Source organism: Cydia fagiglandana, chromosome 5, assembly GCF_963556715.1.
Source record: "Cydia fagiglandana chromosome 5, ilCydFagi1.1, whole genome shotgun sequence".
Taxonomy (NCBI): domain Eukaryota; kingdom Metazoa; phylum Arthropoda; class Insecta; order Lepidoptera; family Tortricidae; genus Cydia; species Cydia fagiglandana.
This window is the reverse complement of record NC_085936.1, coordinates 337,623-355,296: the sequence shown is the minus strand read 5'-3', so window position 1 is coordinate 355,296 and position 17,674 is coordinate 337,623. Positions and strand designations below refer to the sequence as shown.

General features: G+C 40.0%; 1 protein-coding gene across 1 annotated transcript in view; it reads left to right on the top strand.

The window, feature by feature from the left end:
• The window catches only part of LOC134664253 (E3 ubiquitin-protein ligase listerin), a 74,295-nt gene that overhangs the window by 17,760 nt on the left and 38,861 nt on the right, over positions 1-17,674 (top strand). Inside the window, exons 15-22 of the mRNA XM_063520795.1 lie at positions 98-225; positions 601-760; positions 1,681-1,868; positions 2,216-2,336; positions 2,924-3,193; positions 3,584-3,789; positions 4,785-4,953; positions 7,230-7,416. Of these exons, the coding sequence (XP_063376865.1) occupies positions 98-225; positions 601-760; positions 1,681-1,868; positions 2,216-2,336; positions 2,924-3,193; positions 3,584-3,789; positions 4,785-4,953; positions 7,230-7,416 (1,429 nt within the window). The remainder of the gene's footprint in view (positions 1-97; positions 226-600; positions 761-1,680; positions 1,869-2,215; positions 2,337-2,923; positions 3,194-3,583; positions 3,790-4,784; positions 4,954-7,229; positions 7,417-17,674) is intronic.

Genomic DNA, 17,674 nt, shown 5'->3' with positions numbered 1-17,674 from the left:
ACCAGTACAATTTGACACTATGTTAACAGTTTATCCGCTTAACCCTGGGTTAGTGGAACGGTGCAAGTCGGCCTGAGCAGTAAAATGTATGTTTCAGCGTGGTTCAGGCCTCCTAAACGTGGAGACGTGGTGCGAGGTGCGCAGCGCGTGGCAGGACGCGGGCGCCGCCCACCAGCAGTTCAGGGCGCAAGCGACGCACGCCGCTAAACACGAACTTATTCAGGAGTAAGTGGCAAAAACAGCCAAAGTGCATGGCCGCTTTATGAATGAATTCCGGTCATAATTAATGCCATGAAATTTTGCAAGTTTTTCTCTCTAACAAAAGAAATGATAACGGAAAACACCACTTGCGGCTCATCGAGATTTTTAACTGGTGATTTCTTTCGTGGTTGAAGTATACGTGTCGACCAGTGGCTGAACACTGAAAGAAGGAATCTTTATACCTCGTTTACAGTAGGCCGTTAAGGACAGAGCAGTGAGCCATCCTGCTCATACCCAATCTTGGGCGTTACCCAATAATGTTTCTGTGTCTCAATGTAACATACGCTTTTAAAAACCTCTCCATCTTGGCTGTATAATGCATGAATCAATCTCTTCCAGCACGGAGTCCCTAGACGTCCAAAGGGTCGAGCACATCGCCTCACTCTGCCCGTACCTACTGCCTCAGTTCGGCGACTCGCAAATGCCCGACGACACTGAGGACGTTGCGGCGCTTCTTAAACAACTGTTCGACTTTGAGACGACAGAGGATTGTATAGAGGTACTTACTTACTTACTTGGTTGGCGCGATGACCCAAAATGAGTCTTGGCCTCCAACACAAGAGTACGCCACTTTGATCGGTCCAGAGCGGTATCCCGCCAGCTTTCGCCGACTCCGAGCTCACGGAGATCTACCTCCACTCTATCTGCATTGGAGCTAGCACTCGCTTCTCGCCGCTCGCCCACTCGTTTCTAGTTTATCGTTCTACTCGCTTATCGCTACTCGCTCTTGGTGGGACAAGTGCCTTAGGACGACCAACAGGACGGCGTCCATTTGGTTTATAGAGGTAGCAATGTAGAATAATTAATTTAAGATTTTATTGAAATATATTCCTACCTGCAAATGTAATAGTGCCAGTGCAAGCTAATTCTGCAACGATTTAAAAAAATATAGAAGCGCCATCATGAAACGTCTAATTCTAACCAAAATATGACGTTGACGTTCTAGGACGTGGCACTTACACACGTTGTCGCTGCTCAGTCGATGCAGAGTTAGCTTACACGGATTCTATCATATCAACATCTATTTAGTTGCGAAAGTTTTTCGATCATCTATCCACACGTCACATTACACAAATTATGTTTTTTCATCATTTACTGATCAATACAATTCTGGTTGGAAAAATCGTACTTTCAAGAAAAACAAAGGAATTCGACTTGAACGTCATGAAATCCAATGATACCTACGAACAAAAAAAAATTAAAATCCTTTTTATTAAAAATTCAAAATACACTCGGCTGAGGTCAACTTATAAACCACTTTTCGTTTTTCGTTTGTTTGTTGCCGGTCCCATATTGGGATACCCTCCTCCAATTGAGGGGGGATTTAAATCTTCTCGAGGCAGAGGTGTACGGTTGCATAAGCGCATTGGAATATGTCTCCTTGAATAAACTATTTTTTATCTTTATCTTGTCTTCCAGGTGTTCGCCCTTAGACACGACTGTATCCACTCCAACCTGAACTGTCCGCTGGGCGACACGGACGCCATCAGGACAGTCATCGACCAGTCAGGGGACTCATCGCCAGAACTGGACCGAAAGGAGACTATAGCTTATATGAATAAGGTTGTTTTTCGCGCGGCGCTGCTGCGTACACTGATCTTACACAGGTAAATAAACTACGACGATATAGTCAACTACTATTAACCCTTTAACGGGCAAGACTGAAAATAACTCTTCAATTTAAACCTCGTCGCCAATCTATAGTCCTAAAAATTCTATATAAAAAAACATAAAGATGATGTTTCAGGGTGGTCTTTTTTGAGATTGTTGTACCAAAGAGAATTTACCCGGATCGTACGGTCAGCCAAGAAAGTCACAATGCCATTTTATAAAGAAAATGTATGTGGTTTTTTTCTTTACCGCATAATACGTTTTCCGATCAAGACACACGTTCTTGCGTGTTCCCTTCAAAATCTTTACTGTAGTGGAAATCAGGATTATTATTTTTGAACAGGAACGAAGAAGAGGAAGCGTGGGGCGAAGAACTGTTCAAAAACGAATACATAGTGGAGGAGTTCGCGCGAGTACTGCACGACTACGCGGTCGTGTGCTCGCTTCACGACGGATACGCTTTTGTAAGTACATGTATGCTTTTGTGAACACCAGAGTGTGTTTGATCTCTAATCTCTTTGGACACATTTCTGATGAAGATTTTCGACATTTTATCATATTATAAAAAATGTTTTGCAAACCAAAGATGTAACTTGAAGATTTTGTGTGTTAGGTATTGACATAGTGTTTCGCTTATACTATTAAAATATGATTCCCAAGTATATATTAAATTTAATGTTAAATTTAACATTAAATTTATGGAGCTTTTTAGAAAAAAGTGTATCATAATACTACTTTAGGGTTATTTTGACTTCGATTTTCGAAGAATAAAAGTGTTCCGAGTTATTCACAGAGAATTTATCATTTTTGTGACAGTCTATACAAAAACTATACGAGTATAATGCATCAAAGTCAGAACAAAAAAAATCGGAAGAGATTTTTTAGGAATAACCCTTAAGTTGATAGATTTTTGGAAAAAAGATAATGGTACACTTTTTCTCAAAATGCAAGGCCATTTGTCACAAGGGCAGTGTTGTGGATACTGTATTACTTTTGTTCAAGACTTGTCGCTATTAAAAATAAAAATCTAAGTCAAATAATATTTTTCCAGTGGCCCAATTTCGAAATCATCAGCTCCGCCAAACAGCACCTAACTTGCATCATGGACGCCATCACCGCAGACGTGACGTCACACTTCTCTCTACTGAACCACTTGACTCAGCGGGCTGCCACCGAAGGGTACTACTGGAGCTTCGCTAAAGTGATTTTGGAGGAGAAGCTTAGAGAGAAAGGGAGGGAAAACCGGGGGAGCGGGATGGCAAGTCATGGCGTGAAGTTAGAAGAAATTGTCACTGGAAATGGATTTTTCCACACTCTTCAGGTATAACTTGAGTTTTTATGGGTAGTAACCACAGCAAATAACTCGCAGTAGATTGAAGTAACGAACCGCATTATTAAAGCTAGACTGTGTTTATTTTATTCGTAATTAATTTCACTCACTTCTTCCTAAATTGCCTAAACCTATGCAAACCCATTTAAAAAGTTTCTTTACACTTATTTTCTCGACACGTTATAGTGCCTTATATTCGATTTTGCAGAGTTCAGATGTTCGTGATACTATTCAGTGTCTATATAGTCTCTGGGTATTTGCCCATCAAACAGTCGAGTAATTTCTTATATATGTATTAAATGAACGAGACACTACTAAACTACGCACACCCAACCACAAAATGTTTCACCAGGTTAAACCAACTATTTTTTTTGTCTTTAGGCGGAATCAAGGTCATCACCAGACTCTCTAGCCGTTCTCCGCGCAAGATACCTGGTGATGCTGCGCAGCTTCTATCTCGCTCACGCACACGAGCCGGACGTCATCGACGCGACCTTCATCAGCGAGGCGGCCGCGGGCGTGCCCACCGACCCCTCTGTTATAGTCAACGCTTATTATAGGCATCAGCATACTATGCTTTATGAATGGTGAGATAAAATATTATTAACATTTTTAAAATAAACGCGCGCCTCGCGTTTCTACACGGTCTCCCTTCCCTCGTCCGTTGTATGTGACACTGAGTTATTCTCTATTTCCTGGCATGCCCAAAAAGATACCTTGTGTCGCGAATTACAACGTTAATTGGTTAAAGAAAACTTAAAATAACCTAACCTGTTAAATTAATATTATATTTCTTAGAAATAGCGGTGTTGTTCCTCTTGTGTTATGTTATTTTCGTGAAATAAATATATCCGAATTTAAACTGTTGTGAGACATACAACATTGTATAATTTTACGGTTTAGTTTACTTGTTTTTAGTCACTCGCGCGACATGTTTCGGAGAGCCTAGGTCTCCTAGCCTAGGTCTCCTTTCTTAAGCACTAACAGTGCGAGCAGCGTTCACGACGGCCGTGTATCGCGTACTAAGGCTCGTCGCGTCGCACGATGCGCGACGCGACGCGATGAGACGCGCTGTGCCTAAAAACAAGTGAGTCTAAACCGTAAAATTATTCAAATATAAATATACATATATTGATTTAGATTTTTGGAATATCGTTCATAGCCTACAAACATGAAAAGTGCATCTAGTCAAGATCTAGTTGATCTAAAGACCTCATTTCATTCCGTCAAATAACGTTACAAATAAAAAATTGCAACTAGGGAACAAATCAAATTATTTTTTTAATATTTTTCGATTTTGTTGAAACTGTTCCGCGACTGTAAGTGACCGATATAGATGTCATACACCAAAGAAAACACGTACTTCAGTTCATAGATAAAAAACAACGGGTTGCACTCCGGGAGTGCCGGCAGAAGTGAAAACTCAATGACATTGTAACAGTTTTTCGATCAGGTCACGTGTCCGTCTTACGTCTTACGAATCTTGCTGTCGCGAGTTTAACATTTTTTCCCCATCACAAAAAGTGCACAGCAAGAAGCAAGAAGTTTTCACTTCAAAAACTGAATGAAACTACTCTTTCAGCGATATATCGAAAGCAGAATGGCGTCAAGTAGTGAGCAACACGGCCATCGTGGAATATCTGACGGAGATGGTGGAGGCGGTGGGGTGGGAGGCCGCGGCCGCCAGCTGGGACTTCACCACCATCTCGCTCTGTTCCCTCGCTGCCAGAATACAGTCCAACTGCCCAAAGGTAAGACACACACACGCACACAATCGCGCACACACTTACGCATGCACATCAAGTGGCAACAAGCTAACAGAAATTAAACAAGAAAGCAGGGAAGCAGCATAGTATTTCATTTTATTTATTAGGAAATTTATTAGGTAATTCATAAAACTTTACGGGCCTGATTTAGTTAAATTATGTTTTATCCCTTTCTTACAAATACATAAGTCAAAATGACAGATAAAGAGAAATGATTTTTTATTAGCTAATTTTGAGGTTTATAACGCGTTTATGAATAACGCCATACATGTTTACATATCAGTGAAACACACACACACATAAACAGAAGGTGGCCTCTACGCCTTCGTTTACCTCTGCTCTGTCTTATGTATTATGTGTGTTTCCTTGGAAATTTATTTTGAAGTTATGCAATAAGAGAATTTGTATTGTATTATATTCTTACTACTAGCGACCGGAGCGAACGATAGCGGAAAGTCACAGAACCATGGCGTCTAAATGTATCATTGTATCAGCGCTTAAATTACGTTTCTCTTTAAATGGAATCACCCAATAGGTACCTACGTCGTTAATTATATTCCGTAGCTTCATCAAACATTTCATTAGAAGAAGTATTGTTATATGTTACTGGCTGAAATAGATTACGGGCTAAATATATGCGACGCTCATTGATATAGCACTGTACTATTCCATGGAAAGCCGTTCGGGGAACACCATGGCTCAAGTCATACATCAGCCCTAACGTCTTCGCAGCTCGTCTAAACGACTTTGTATCGGAACATGTTATACGGAGAAATTTGGAACTACTATTTACATTTCCCTTTTTGATATCATACACTGTGGTCTCTGGACATGAGTATACAAAATTTACGAATAATTGCTCGTATTCTTTAGACAAATAAGAAAAATCTTGTTTGGTAAATTGCACAAATTGCGTGTTTATTAATCTTTGCTCCTCGTCTCGAGATGGTTCGTCGTCGGAACGGAATCTGTACGTCCTGGATATCTCGGGCCGGATGCACACGCGACCACTCATCGGAATTCGCGAGTTATAAACATCAACTACCAGCCTCGGTTCTATCTCCTTCCACGTTCCGGATAAGATCATCCAACCATTCTTTGGAAAGTAATCCGTTCTGTGTAAAAGAGAAGGTTTATTTTCCTCTACCAGACCTTTTTTACAATTGTCATTCCACGCTGATACACACCAGATGCTTGAATCGTTCTTCAAAAGCGGATAAGTCCCGAGGAAATACTCATAAAAGTCAGGAGAAATGCTCAAATCGTCTTCTAAAACTATAACAGCTTTATACTCTAGTGTACTGAAGACATAGTTTAGAGCATACTTATAGTGACCGACAGTACCTTCTGGTACTTCCAAATATGTGATACTTGAGTCCAATCTTGATAAATTCTGGACATAGATCGTTGTATAGATATTGAAACAGAACTGGGCCACAATAATAGGGAAGACTTCTGTATTCGGTCTGAGTAGTCGCAGACCATTCATAGATTGTATTAAAAAGCGGTCGTTACATGCCATTACTAAAATAGGTATCACCGGTTCTTTATTTCTTGATATGAAAGGGTTGATTGTTCTCGGTATATTGTTTCTGTACTTCATAATAACACACAACAGCAAAAATAGGAGCACCGGAGTAAACCATTTACTGTAGTATTTTTGTAGTCGCATTTTGATTCAATACACGACATTCGTTAACATTAGGCACTTTAAAGTTCACGTACGCTTACTATTTAAGTTAGTATAGTACTGAAATAATCCATAAATATTTACATAATAAATGTTTGCATATTGAGCAAAATTTTTATGTTTTTAATCACGCCTGAGCAATCACAGTAGATGGATATTTTAGATAAAGGCATAACGGCAATCATTGATAGGACCGTCGACACGAACAAGAAATACATTTTGTTTTTAATACTTCCGAAAATCAAAACTATGAAGTGTTTTGTCGGTGGAAAAATCTTTTGGGCGAGGCACGTTTACCGCATGTATTCCCATTTGTCCCCGCTACTTAAATGCATAGCAGGTAACGGCGATTTGAAGGTCATTTGGTATTTGTCAACTCATAATCATAACTGATAAAATTCAACATTTAAAAATATATTAATAAGATTTGGAGGTGTAAAGGCTCCCTACATAACTACATAATATATAGTATGTATCCAAAGTAAATATTACGGAGACGTACTCGTATATTCTCCACGGTTAATCCCTGCATCAAGTTCGGAGATGTAATTATAATACTGGTTGTTGTCAGGCAATAATGTTGGCGCGTTCAGTCCTGCGTCTGTTCCTGGCGGTGCAGCGGTTCATTGCCTCCGTCCGCGGCGAGTGTCTCAAGCGGGAGCCTTTACCCCACGTCGCCGAACTGCCCACCGAGTGGAAGGATATATTCTCACCCGACCTGCAGTGCAACTTGTTCTCTATCGTCGTTAAAGTGCTCGGTAAGTGTGTCTCAAGCGGGAGCCTTTACCCCACGTCGCCGAACTGCCCACCGAGTGGAAGGATATATTCTCACCCGACCTGCAGTGCAACCTGTTCTCTATCGTCGTTAAAGTGCTCGGTAAGTGTGTCTCAAGCGGGAGCCTTTACCCCACGTCGCGGAACTGCCCACCGAGTAGAAGGATATATTCTCACCCGACCTGCAGTGCAACCTGTTCTCTGTCGTCGTTAAAGTGCTCGGTAAGTGTGTCTCAAGCGGGAGCCTTTACCCCACGTCGCCAAAACTGCCCACCGAGTGGAAGGATATATTCTCACCCGACCTGCAGTGCAACCTGTTCTCTGTCGTCGTTAAAATGCTCGGTAAGTGTGCCTCAAGCGGGAGCCTTTACCCCACGTCGCCGAACTGCCCACCGAGTGGAAGGATATATTCTCACCCGACCTGCAGTGCAACTTGTTTTCTATCGTCGTTAAAATGCTCGGTAAGTGTGTCGCAAGCGGGAGCCTTTACCCCACGTCGCTGAACTGCCCACCGAGTGGAAGGATATATTCATACAAGGTGGCGCCACTGCCACCCGTTAACAGCTAATTCAAACTGTTCCGTATAATTTTATTTATTATAAATAATTTAGTGTGTATAAAGTGACAAAATCAGACTATTTTTAATTTAATTGTGACATATATAGACCCAGTGACGTAAAAAGTGGAAATGGCCAAATCAAAATTGAAAGAAAACTGTAGTGACGAGAAGCTTATGTCCGTTATTTTGGATTTAAAGAAAACTGTGTGTGAAATGAGACAAAAAATGGACGAAACATATAATATAATAGAACGTCAACAAATCGAAATAAAAAAACAGAATGCACAAATATTATCGATCTTGAAAAATGAAGAAACTGACCTCAGTACGCGAGAGTTCACATCACAAGTACTTAACGACTCTGGTCCAGAAGCACTCACTTTTATTCACATCGGTGCTCAAGACAATACACAACCAAGTGAAAAATCCACCTCCTTAACCAGGCCCGAAGTAACTACTCCTACACGCCCCTTGAAGGCCTTGCCACTGGAAATGCAGCGGCTCCGGTCCCGTCCACGTCGCAAGATGCAGTCGGAAAGTCTCGTAGGGCAATCATCAGCATCGCCAGATGACGTTCAAACTATGCCAGCTGCCAGCGCACCATCACAGCTGACTGCGCTCCCCATGCCTGCAAAGCCTGCTGCTGATCGTGCACCACCTGCAGTAGGAGTAGTATCCGAGGAGTCGTGTTCGTTCGTGAAGTCCCCAACACAGGATGTACTCGTACCAGCTGTGTGCGCCGCACCGCCTTCAAGGTCAGCCGCGGCACCAGCGAAGCGACAAAAAGGGCTATGTGCGGCTGAACCACGGTCTGCTAGCCTGCACATCTTCAACTTAAGTGCAGATACCACCCCAGACGAAGTCGTAAACCACATACAGTCCAGCATGCGCGTCCAGGTTGGCAAGTGTGAGCAGCTGAAGGTCACGAGAGGGCACTATTCTTCGTTTAAGGTTGATGTACCGGCGGACAAAGTAGGTATAATCCGAAATCACAAACACTGGCCCACTGGTGTGTCTATTAGATACTTCAATATAGTGCAGCCAAAAAACTTCTTAGTAAACAGCGGCGATCGGCCACCACGATAGCCACTTCATCCAATTTCAAGATCATTCATCAAAATGTACGTTCAATTTGTGGCAAAACTGGGCTATTAGACTTATTATTAAACTCTGAAAAACCCGATGCACTAGCCTGTAGTGAGACATGGTGCAAAAAATATGAAATCGAGCGAGTTAGGTTATGTGGCTATCGGCTTGCAAACAGCTACTGTCGTAAAAACATAGCACATGGCGGTGTTGCGCTGTACACACGGGGCGATATTGAATATCGACAGCGAAATGACCTTCAGAGCCTGGCTATTGAGTTTCACTTTGAGTTCACCGCAATTGAAATATGTAATTTAAATTTGATTATTATTGTTCTATATCGCACTGGAAATGGTGATTTTGACATGTATTTGAATAATTTAGATTTATTATTAGATAAGCTCACAAATGAGGATAAAAAGTTCATTCTGGTCGGAGATCAAAATGTTGATTTTATGTCTGATAACATTTCTAAACGGCGAGTAGACGAAATCCTTCAAAGTTAATGTGTAGAAACTGTGTTGAGTTTCCGACCCGTGTGACCGCACACAGTGCAAGTAGCATCGACTGCGGGCTGGTGGCGCGCGGGTGGCGGGGCGTGGCGGCGGCTCCGCTTGACACCCCCATCAGCGACTACAGCGCCCAGGTGTTTACCTTGCCCACTGACGAGTTGAGACAAAAAATCAAGCCAAACACCTATATCCAAAAGCGACTATATACTGACCAATCCTTATTAGCATTTTTTATTGACATTGAAAATTACAATTGGAATTTTATATTTGATGACATGCTTTCTATTGATCATAAATTTGATAAATTATTTAATGTTTTAAGGTATTATATTGATATTCATTTCCCGACCAAAAATATTTTAATCAAGAAAAGTAAATCGGTCCCATGGCTCACTGAAACCCTCTCGGAACTAATTTTAGATTATAATGATCTAACTGAAATGAAACGTCAGTACCCGGAACTGGAAACTTTAGCGGAACGCATCAGCTATCAAGCTGATCGCATAAAATCGGAGTCTTTGACAGCACGACGTGAATACTTTGCTAATCGCATCGTCAACAACAAAAACCCGTCAAAAGAAATGTGGCGCGTAGTCAACAACGAAACGTCCACGAAACAACCGCAACATACCATCTCCCTAAAGGATGAAAACGGGAACAGCATACCACCTCGAGATGTGCCAGAATACCTAAACCGACACTTTCTCACAGTAGCTTCGAAGTTTAAATTAAATATAAATAAATCGGACTCTGTACAGTACTTAGAACAACACTTACAAAACACAAACTTAGGACTAAATTTGGACAAACAACTTGACTTCAGACTTCATATAATAACAATATGCAAAAAAGTTTCGAAAACGCTAGGTTTTATATTTAGAATATCTTCACAATTTTACAACATAAAAGTGGCAGTCATGCTCTACAACGCTTACATCCGTAGTCGCCTTGAATTTGGTGCTGTAGTATGGGATCCCTATGAAACTAAATATACCACGATGTTGGAAAGAGTGCAAAAGAAATTCTCGAGACATGTCTACAAACGTCTGTATGGATATTACCCCTACATGTATCCGTCTTTATTCGTAACAGGAATGGTCGGCCTTCAAACACTAGAGACTAGACGAAAGCTTCTACACATAATGCACTATCGACAACTACTTCACAATAAAGTAGATGGCGCATCCGTGCTTGAGAGAATGGGACTGCAAGTGCCGCGGGCGAACGTCGCAACAGGCGTGCCGGACGGGTGCGACGGCGCGGGCGGCGCGGTGCCGGCGCGGCGGCGGCGGCGCCTGTTCGCGGGCCACGGCGCGCGCACGCAGCGCGGCGCCCACGCTCCCACCGCTCGGGCCCGAACTGCTCTTAATCGTATCATACTGGAGTCAGATGATGTAGATGTCGTAGTCAGATCGTATAATCCGCCGTATTACATTACGGCTAGCCGTTTTCAAAAACAGGGGCGTTTTGAAATGCGGCGGTACGACGATTAGCCGGATTGTCACTGCGATACGTTCTTCAATAAGGCGGCCCACGTTTAGCCGCATCGTACATTGTAGAGTGACCAGTTCTTTCGGTCGCCTACGTAACCGGAGTTTGACAATGTTTGCAATTTAATTTATTTCTACCATGGTCCCACCGCACTACATGTGTTTCTTTTCCAAAACATTTCCTTCACAACTTAAATAGACGGAGCCCCGCAAGCGGGGCTCCTATTTCTGGGCGGTTTGCCCTTCGGGCATCTGAAGTTACCTAACGAACCTAACCTAATTACCTACCTACGCTTTTTTCCCCAAAGTGTAATGTTTTCACGGACGTCTCACTTAATCAATAGGTAGGTAGGTTAGGTTCGTTAGGTAGCTTCAGATGCCCGAAGGGCAAACCGCTCAGAAATAGGAGCCCCGCGAAGCGGGGCTCCGTCTAGTTAAGTTGCGAAGGAATTTTTTTTTTGAAAAGATACAGTCCGACAAACTCAATTTGATGGACACCCCAGCGTTTGTCAGGCAGCGCCACGAGTGTTAAAAATGGGAACTAAAAACTGTCAAAGCGGCGGCTAATGACTCGCTGTATTACATTACGGCTAGCCGTGTTGAAGAACGTATGGCGCCGAATACATTCCGGCGGATTCTCATTCAGCCGCATTCAATACGGCTAATCGTTAAACCGCCGCATTTCAAAACGCCCCTGTTTTTGAAAACGGCTAGCCGTAATGTAATACGGCGGATTATACGATCCGACTGCGACATAGATATATTTGCTGATAGTGCTGGTGTATTTTACAGGAATCTGATAAGGTGCATAGAAAATAATATAATGTAAAAATGCATCCCGGATCTCATTGTTATAAGTTTATTTGTTGTTGTATAAATTTTTTTAGAATTTTAATATCTAGACACGCGGCAGCGTGTCAAGCCAAGTTCAAGCAAAGGAACTGGCTAGCCAGCGCCAAGTGTAATATTACACGAACCACTTGGTGCCACTTTTGACCCTTCTATAACTCAAAACATCTTTAACGTAAACACATAAAACTACGTGTGTTTAATTATATCCATAAGGACATCTAGAAGCCCAAATTTCATGAAGCTAGCTCAAACGGTTATAAAGATATGAAGGTCAAAAAGTCGTAAATTTTAAGACTGACTGACATACCTATAGTACCTAAACCTAACCTACTTCCAGATGACCTAGAAGGATGAAATTTGGAATCCAGCTCAGTTATTGTGTGAAAGCGTAGGAAAAAATCTAAAAATTAAAAAAAGTTATAAAAAAGGGGGGGTCCCCATACAAAAAAAACCATTTTTTATTGTGACTGACATATAAGTACCTAAACCTAACCTACTTCCAGATGACCTAGAAGGATGAAATTTGGAATCCAGCTCAGTTATTGTGTGAAAGCGTAGGAAAAAATCTAAAAATTAAAAAAAGTTATAAAATAGGGGGGGTCCCCATACAAAAAAAACCATTTTTTATTGTGACTGACATATAAGTACCTAAACCTAACCTACTTCAGATGACCTAGAAGGATGAAATTTGGAATCCAGCTCGGTTATTGTGTGTAAGCGTAGGAAAAAATCTAAAAACAAAAAAAAGTTAATAAATAGGGGGGTTCCCATACAAATTTCTTTTTTATTGTGACTGACATATAGTACCTAAACCTAACCTACTTCCAGATGACCTAGAAGGATGAAATTTGGAATCCAGCTCGGTAATTGTGTGTAAGCGTAGGAAAAAATCTAAAAATAAAAAAAGTTAAAAAATAGGGGGGGTCCCCATACAAAAAACCTGTAATACGCGCTAAACAACCGGCCCACGGTGTGTCGTTGGCGGCGCGCGGCACCACATCATTAATACAAAGAACAGAAGTAAAAAACATGCAGCGGAAACACAAGAAAAAACATTAAATCTTTAAATTATTAAATGCCAAGCCATAATTTTAGGTAGCCAGTGGCAAATGTCTAGGTTGAGTACAGTACCTGTTGCTCCGATCCTTTTTGAGGATGCTTTAATTCCGGTGAGCAGTCGGGTTAAGAATCTCGGATTAGTTTTAGATTCCAACCTTTCCTGGTCTAGTCAACTCTCGGAGACAAGTCGGAAGGTCACAGGTACACTTAGAACTCTATATAAATTTAAAAACTTTCTGCCTGTAAGCACGAAAAAAATGTTAGTGCAGTCCTTAGTGTTACCAATAATTGATTACGGGGATGTGTGTACTACTAATGCCACTCAGGAATCACTCAATAAACTAGACCGTCTACTCAATAACTGTATTAGATTTATATTTGGACTTCGTAAATACGATCATGTCTCCTTTTACCGCCGGCAGCTCAACTGGCTCTCCATCCGTCGTCGTAGGTCCTTCCGGATCCTTTGTATCCTATTTTCGATCCTGTTTGAGCCTTCTGCTCCTGGATATCTCAAAAGTAAATTCGTCTTCGATACTCCTCGTCCAGGATGTGAGCTGCGTACCTCCCGCGTTCTCAAACTGACCATACCTTCTCACCGTACTGGTTTTATGACTAATTCTTTCGCCGTCCAGGCTAGTCGTCTCTGGAATTCACTCCCTCTAAATATTAGACAAGCTCCAAGTAAGTTTTCTTTTAAGCGGTTGTTGCGTAAGCATTTGCTAAAACAAGAGTTCGAATAATATCCATCATTATGATATTTATAGTATGTATTGTATAAATATGTAGTAGTTCATATCATATATATTTTATTTATTTATGTAGTTTATATGTATAGTTAGCTTTTTTTTTATTCACTGAATAAGTATATTTCTCTCTCTGCACCAATTGTAGATGTCTGTTTGGCCCTATGGTTGACTGGTAGAGAATGCCATTTGGCATTAAGTCCGCCATTTGTACATTTTTGTATATACTTTGTGCAATAAAGTTTAAATAAATAAAATAAAATAAATAAATAAATATCAATACCTGCCTAGTTTTCTTTACAAAAAGTATTGATATCCCATCAAAAACATAAATGTAAAAAAGGAGAGCCAAGTTCAATACAAAAATTATGCTTGGCTGTGGGGTTCGCCGCAAAAAGAATGGAGATTTAAATGAGTGCCAAGTTCTATGCAAAATCCAAATATGTATTTATAGGAACAAAATAACATTATAAACAAGTATTAAACTCTATTTCTTTGCTTTATTGGATACCTATAACAATTGCTGTTATTTAAAAAAAATGTGAGATCTTAAAGTAGGTTAGATTTGGCTTGGCCAGTTTTTATCAGAATTACAAAATATATATGTTGAATAACTTTATAAAATGATTGATGTAATGAAAACTGGCCAAGTCAAATCTAACCTGCTTTAAGATCTCGCATTTTTTTTAAATAACAGCAATTGTTATAGGTATCCAATAAAGCAAAGAAATAGAGTTTAATACTTGTTTATAATGTTATTTTGTTCCTATAAATACATATTTGGATTTTGCATAGAACTTGGCACTCATTTAAATCTCCATTCTTTTTGCGGCGAACCCCACAGCCAAGCATAATTTTTGTATTGAACTTGGCTCTCCTTTTTTACATTTATGTTTTTGATGGGATTATAATGTACCACATAAGTGCTTTGGTGTCATACTGTTAATTTATGTGTAAAGTTTAATAAATAAAAAAAAAAAACACCCCTGAACTTGTTTTACCCACAGTTACACTAACAGACCTAAACCGTACGTTGCGGTATCTGAAGAAAAAAAACACGACCTTAGATATTTATGATATATCACTGAACATACTCGAGTGCGTTTGGCCAGTCGTTGCAGGGTTACTAGTGGAACTTATAAACTCCATGTTTGCTTCCGGAGTGTACCCTAACGTACTGAAATGCACACGAGTGTGTCCAGTATATAAAGGTAAAGGGGAAAAATGTTCTGTGGATAATTATAGACCCATCACCATTGTACCTAATGTTTCCAAAATGATTGAATCTATTTTATCAAACACCTTAATGAATCATCTCGAGACAAATGACCTACTAACGGACAGACAATTTGCATACAGAAAAAATAGATCAACGACAACAGCGGCTTATCAAATATATGATTGCGTGTCAACCGCTTTAGATACAAAGGAGAACGTAGCAGGGGTATTCTGCGATTTATCGAAAGCGTTCGATGTTATAAGTCATGAACTGATATTGGAAAAGATAGAGCACTATGGAATCAGAAATAAAGTTCATGACTTATTTGCATCGTTCCTAAATGATAGAAAGCAGACGGTCGAGGTCAAAATGGAGACATCGGGCTCCATTGAAAACACGAGATCCGAAGCAGGTGTGTTAAAACTAGGAATACCACAAGGATCGGCGCTCGGAAACACCCTGTTTTTAATGTTTATTAATGATCTCCCTGCCTCTGTTACCGAAGGTATGACGGTGTTGTTTGCCGATGACACAACCGTGATAGTAACCGCTCACACGCACTTGCAACTCGAGCAAAATATAGCAAACGCTTACCGCCAACTTCACAAATGGTTTTCGGCAAACGGCCTCGTCCTTAACACTTCGAAATCGAAAGTAATGTTATTCTCAGCTGGAAATACTACACACATTCCACTAGTACAGAGTCCGATACCACGCTGTGACTCATGCAGGTTCCTCGGATTCACCATCGACGCCAAGCTGAAGTGGAAAGAACACATAGACAACTTGTGTGAAAGGTTGGGCAGCGCTGTGTTTGCGCTGCGCAAACTGAAACCAATTGTCTCAAACGATGCCCTAATTCAAATATACTATGCATATTTCTTTTCACTGATGCACTACGGTATAATCTTATACGGCAACTCAACCGATTCAGACGGAGTATTTATATTACAAAAATGGGCTATACGAATATTGGCAGGTGTGAGTCCGAGGCACTCGTGTAGAGAACTCTTTAAAAAATTCAATATATTGACCTATTACTCGCTTTACGTGTATGAAATTATAATGTTTACGCGCAAAAATATTAACCAATTCAAACGGTCGAATATGCTTGGCGGAATAACCCGCCAAACGGGGCGATTACTGCCCGTGCCGCGGCGGCTAGCGCTGCTCGACAAAAACCCGCGAGTAATAGGTCCGTCGCTGTATGAACGTCTACCCGGCCGCCAGTATCAGAAATGAAACCTCTGACGACATATTTGATCGCCGACTAAAAGAACTGTTCCTAACGACATCGCTGTACTCTGTTAAAGAGTACAGTGAACGATACAAATATTAATAATTTTACTTGGCATTAAATTGAAATTATTGTTTTTATTTTATATTAGTAGTAGTAGTAGTAGTAAAACACTTTATTGTACAAAAATCAAAACAAAACAGGAAAAATAACATTGGTCATTAGTACAAAGGCGAACTTATCCCTTTAAGGGATCTCTTCCAGTTAACCTTATATTGTTATATTGTTATATTGTTTTTTGTATTGATTGTTGACATTTTATTTTATTTATGGAATATGACATTATATGACCTAGGAAAGCCCTAGTATTATATACAAAATAGTTTTAGGTTTTAGTTAAGTTTTATGACATATTAATTTGATTTCTATTCTATTTTATTTTTGACATTATTGATTCACAATTTACTATTATTTTTATTATTCTTTTAATTTTGTTTGTATACACTTGACGATCTTTTTGTGAATTTCTGCTATTTTTAAGGAAGAATAACATGTAAATTTTCAATCCCATCAAAAACATAAATGTAAAAAAGGAGAGCCAAGTTCAATACAAAAATTATGCTTGGCTGTGGGGTTCGCCGCAAAAAGAATGGAGATTTAAATGAGTGCCAAGTTCTATGCAAAATCCAAATATGTATTTATAGGAACAAAATAACATTATAAACAAGTATTAAACTCTATTTCTTTGCTTTATTGGATACCTATAACAATTGCTGTTATTTGAAAAAAATGCGAGATCTTAAAGCAGGTTAGATTTGACTTGGCCAGTTTTTATTACATCAGTCATTTTATAAAGTTATTCAACATATATATTTTGTAATTCTGATAAAAACTGGCCAAGCCAAATCTAACCTACTTTAAGATCTCACATTTTTTTCAAATAACAGCAATTGTTATAGGTATCCAATAAAGCAAAGAAATAGAGTTTAATACTTGTTTATAATGTTATTTTGTTCCTATAAATACATATTTGGATTTTGCATAGAACTTGGCACTCATTTAAATCTCCATTCTTTTTGCGGCGAACCCCACAGCCAAGCATAATTTTTGTATTGAACTTGGCTCTCCTTTTTTACATTTATGTTTTTGATGGGATATCAATACTTTTTGTAAAGAAAACTAGGCAGGTATTGAGATTTAATGTTTTTTCTTGTGTTTCCGCTGCATGTTTTTTACTTCTGTTCTTTGTATTAATTATGTGGTGCCGCGCGCCGCCAACGACACACCGTTGGCCGGTTGTTTAGCGCGTATTACAGGTTTTTTGTATGGGGACCCCCCCTATTTTTTAACTTTTTATTTTTAGATTTTCCTACGCTTACACACAATTACCGAGCTGGATTCCAAATTTAATCCTTCTAGGTCATCTGGAAGTAGGTTAGGTTTAGGTACTATATGTCAGTCACAATAAAAAAGAAATTTGTA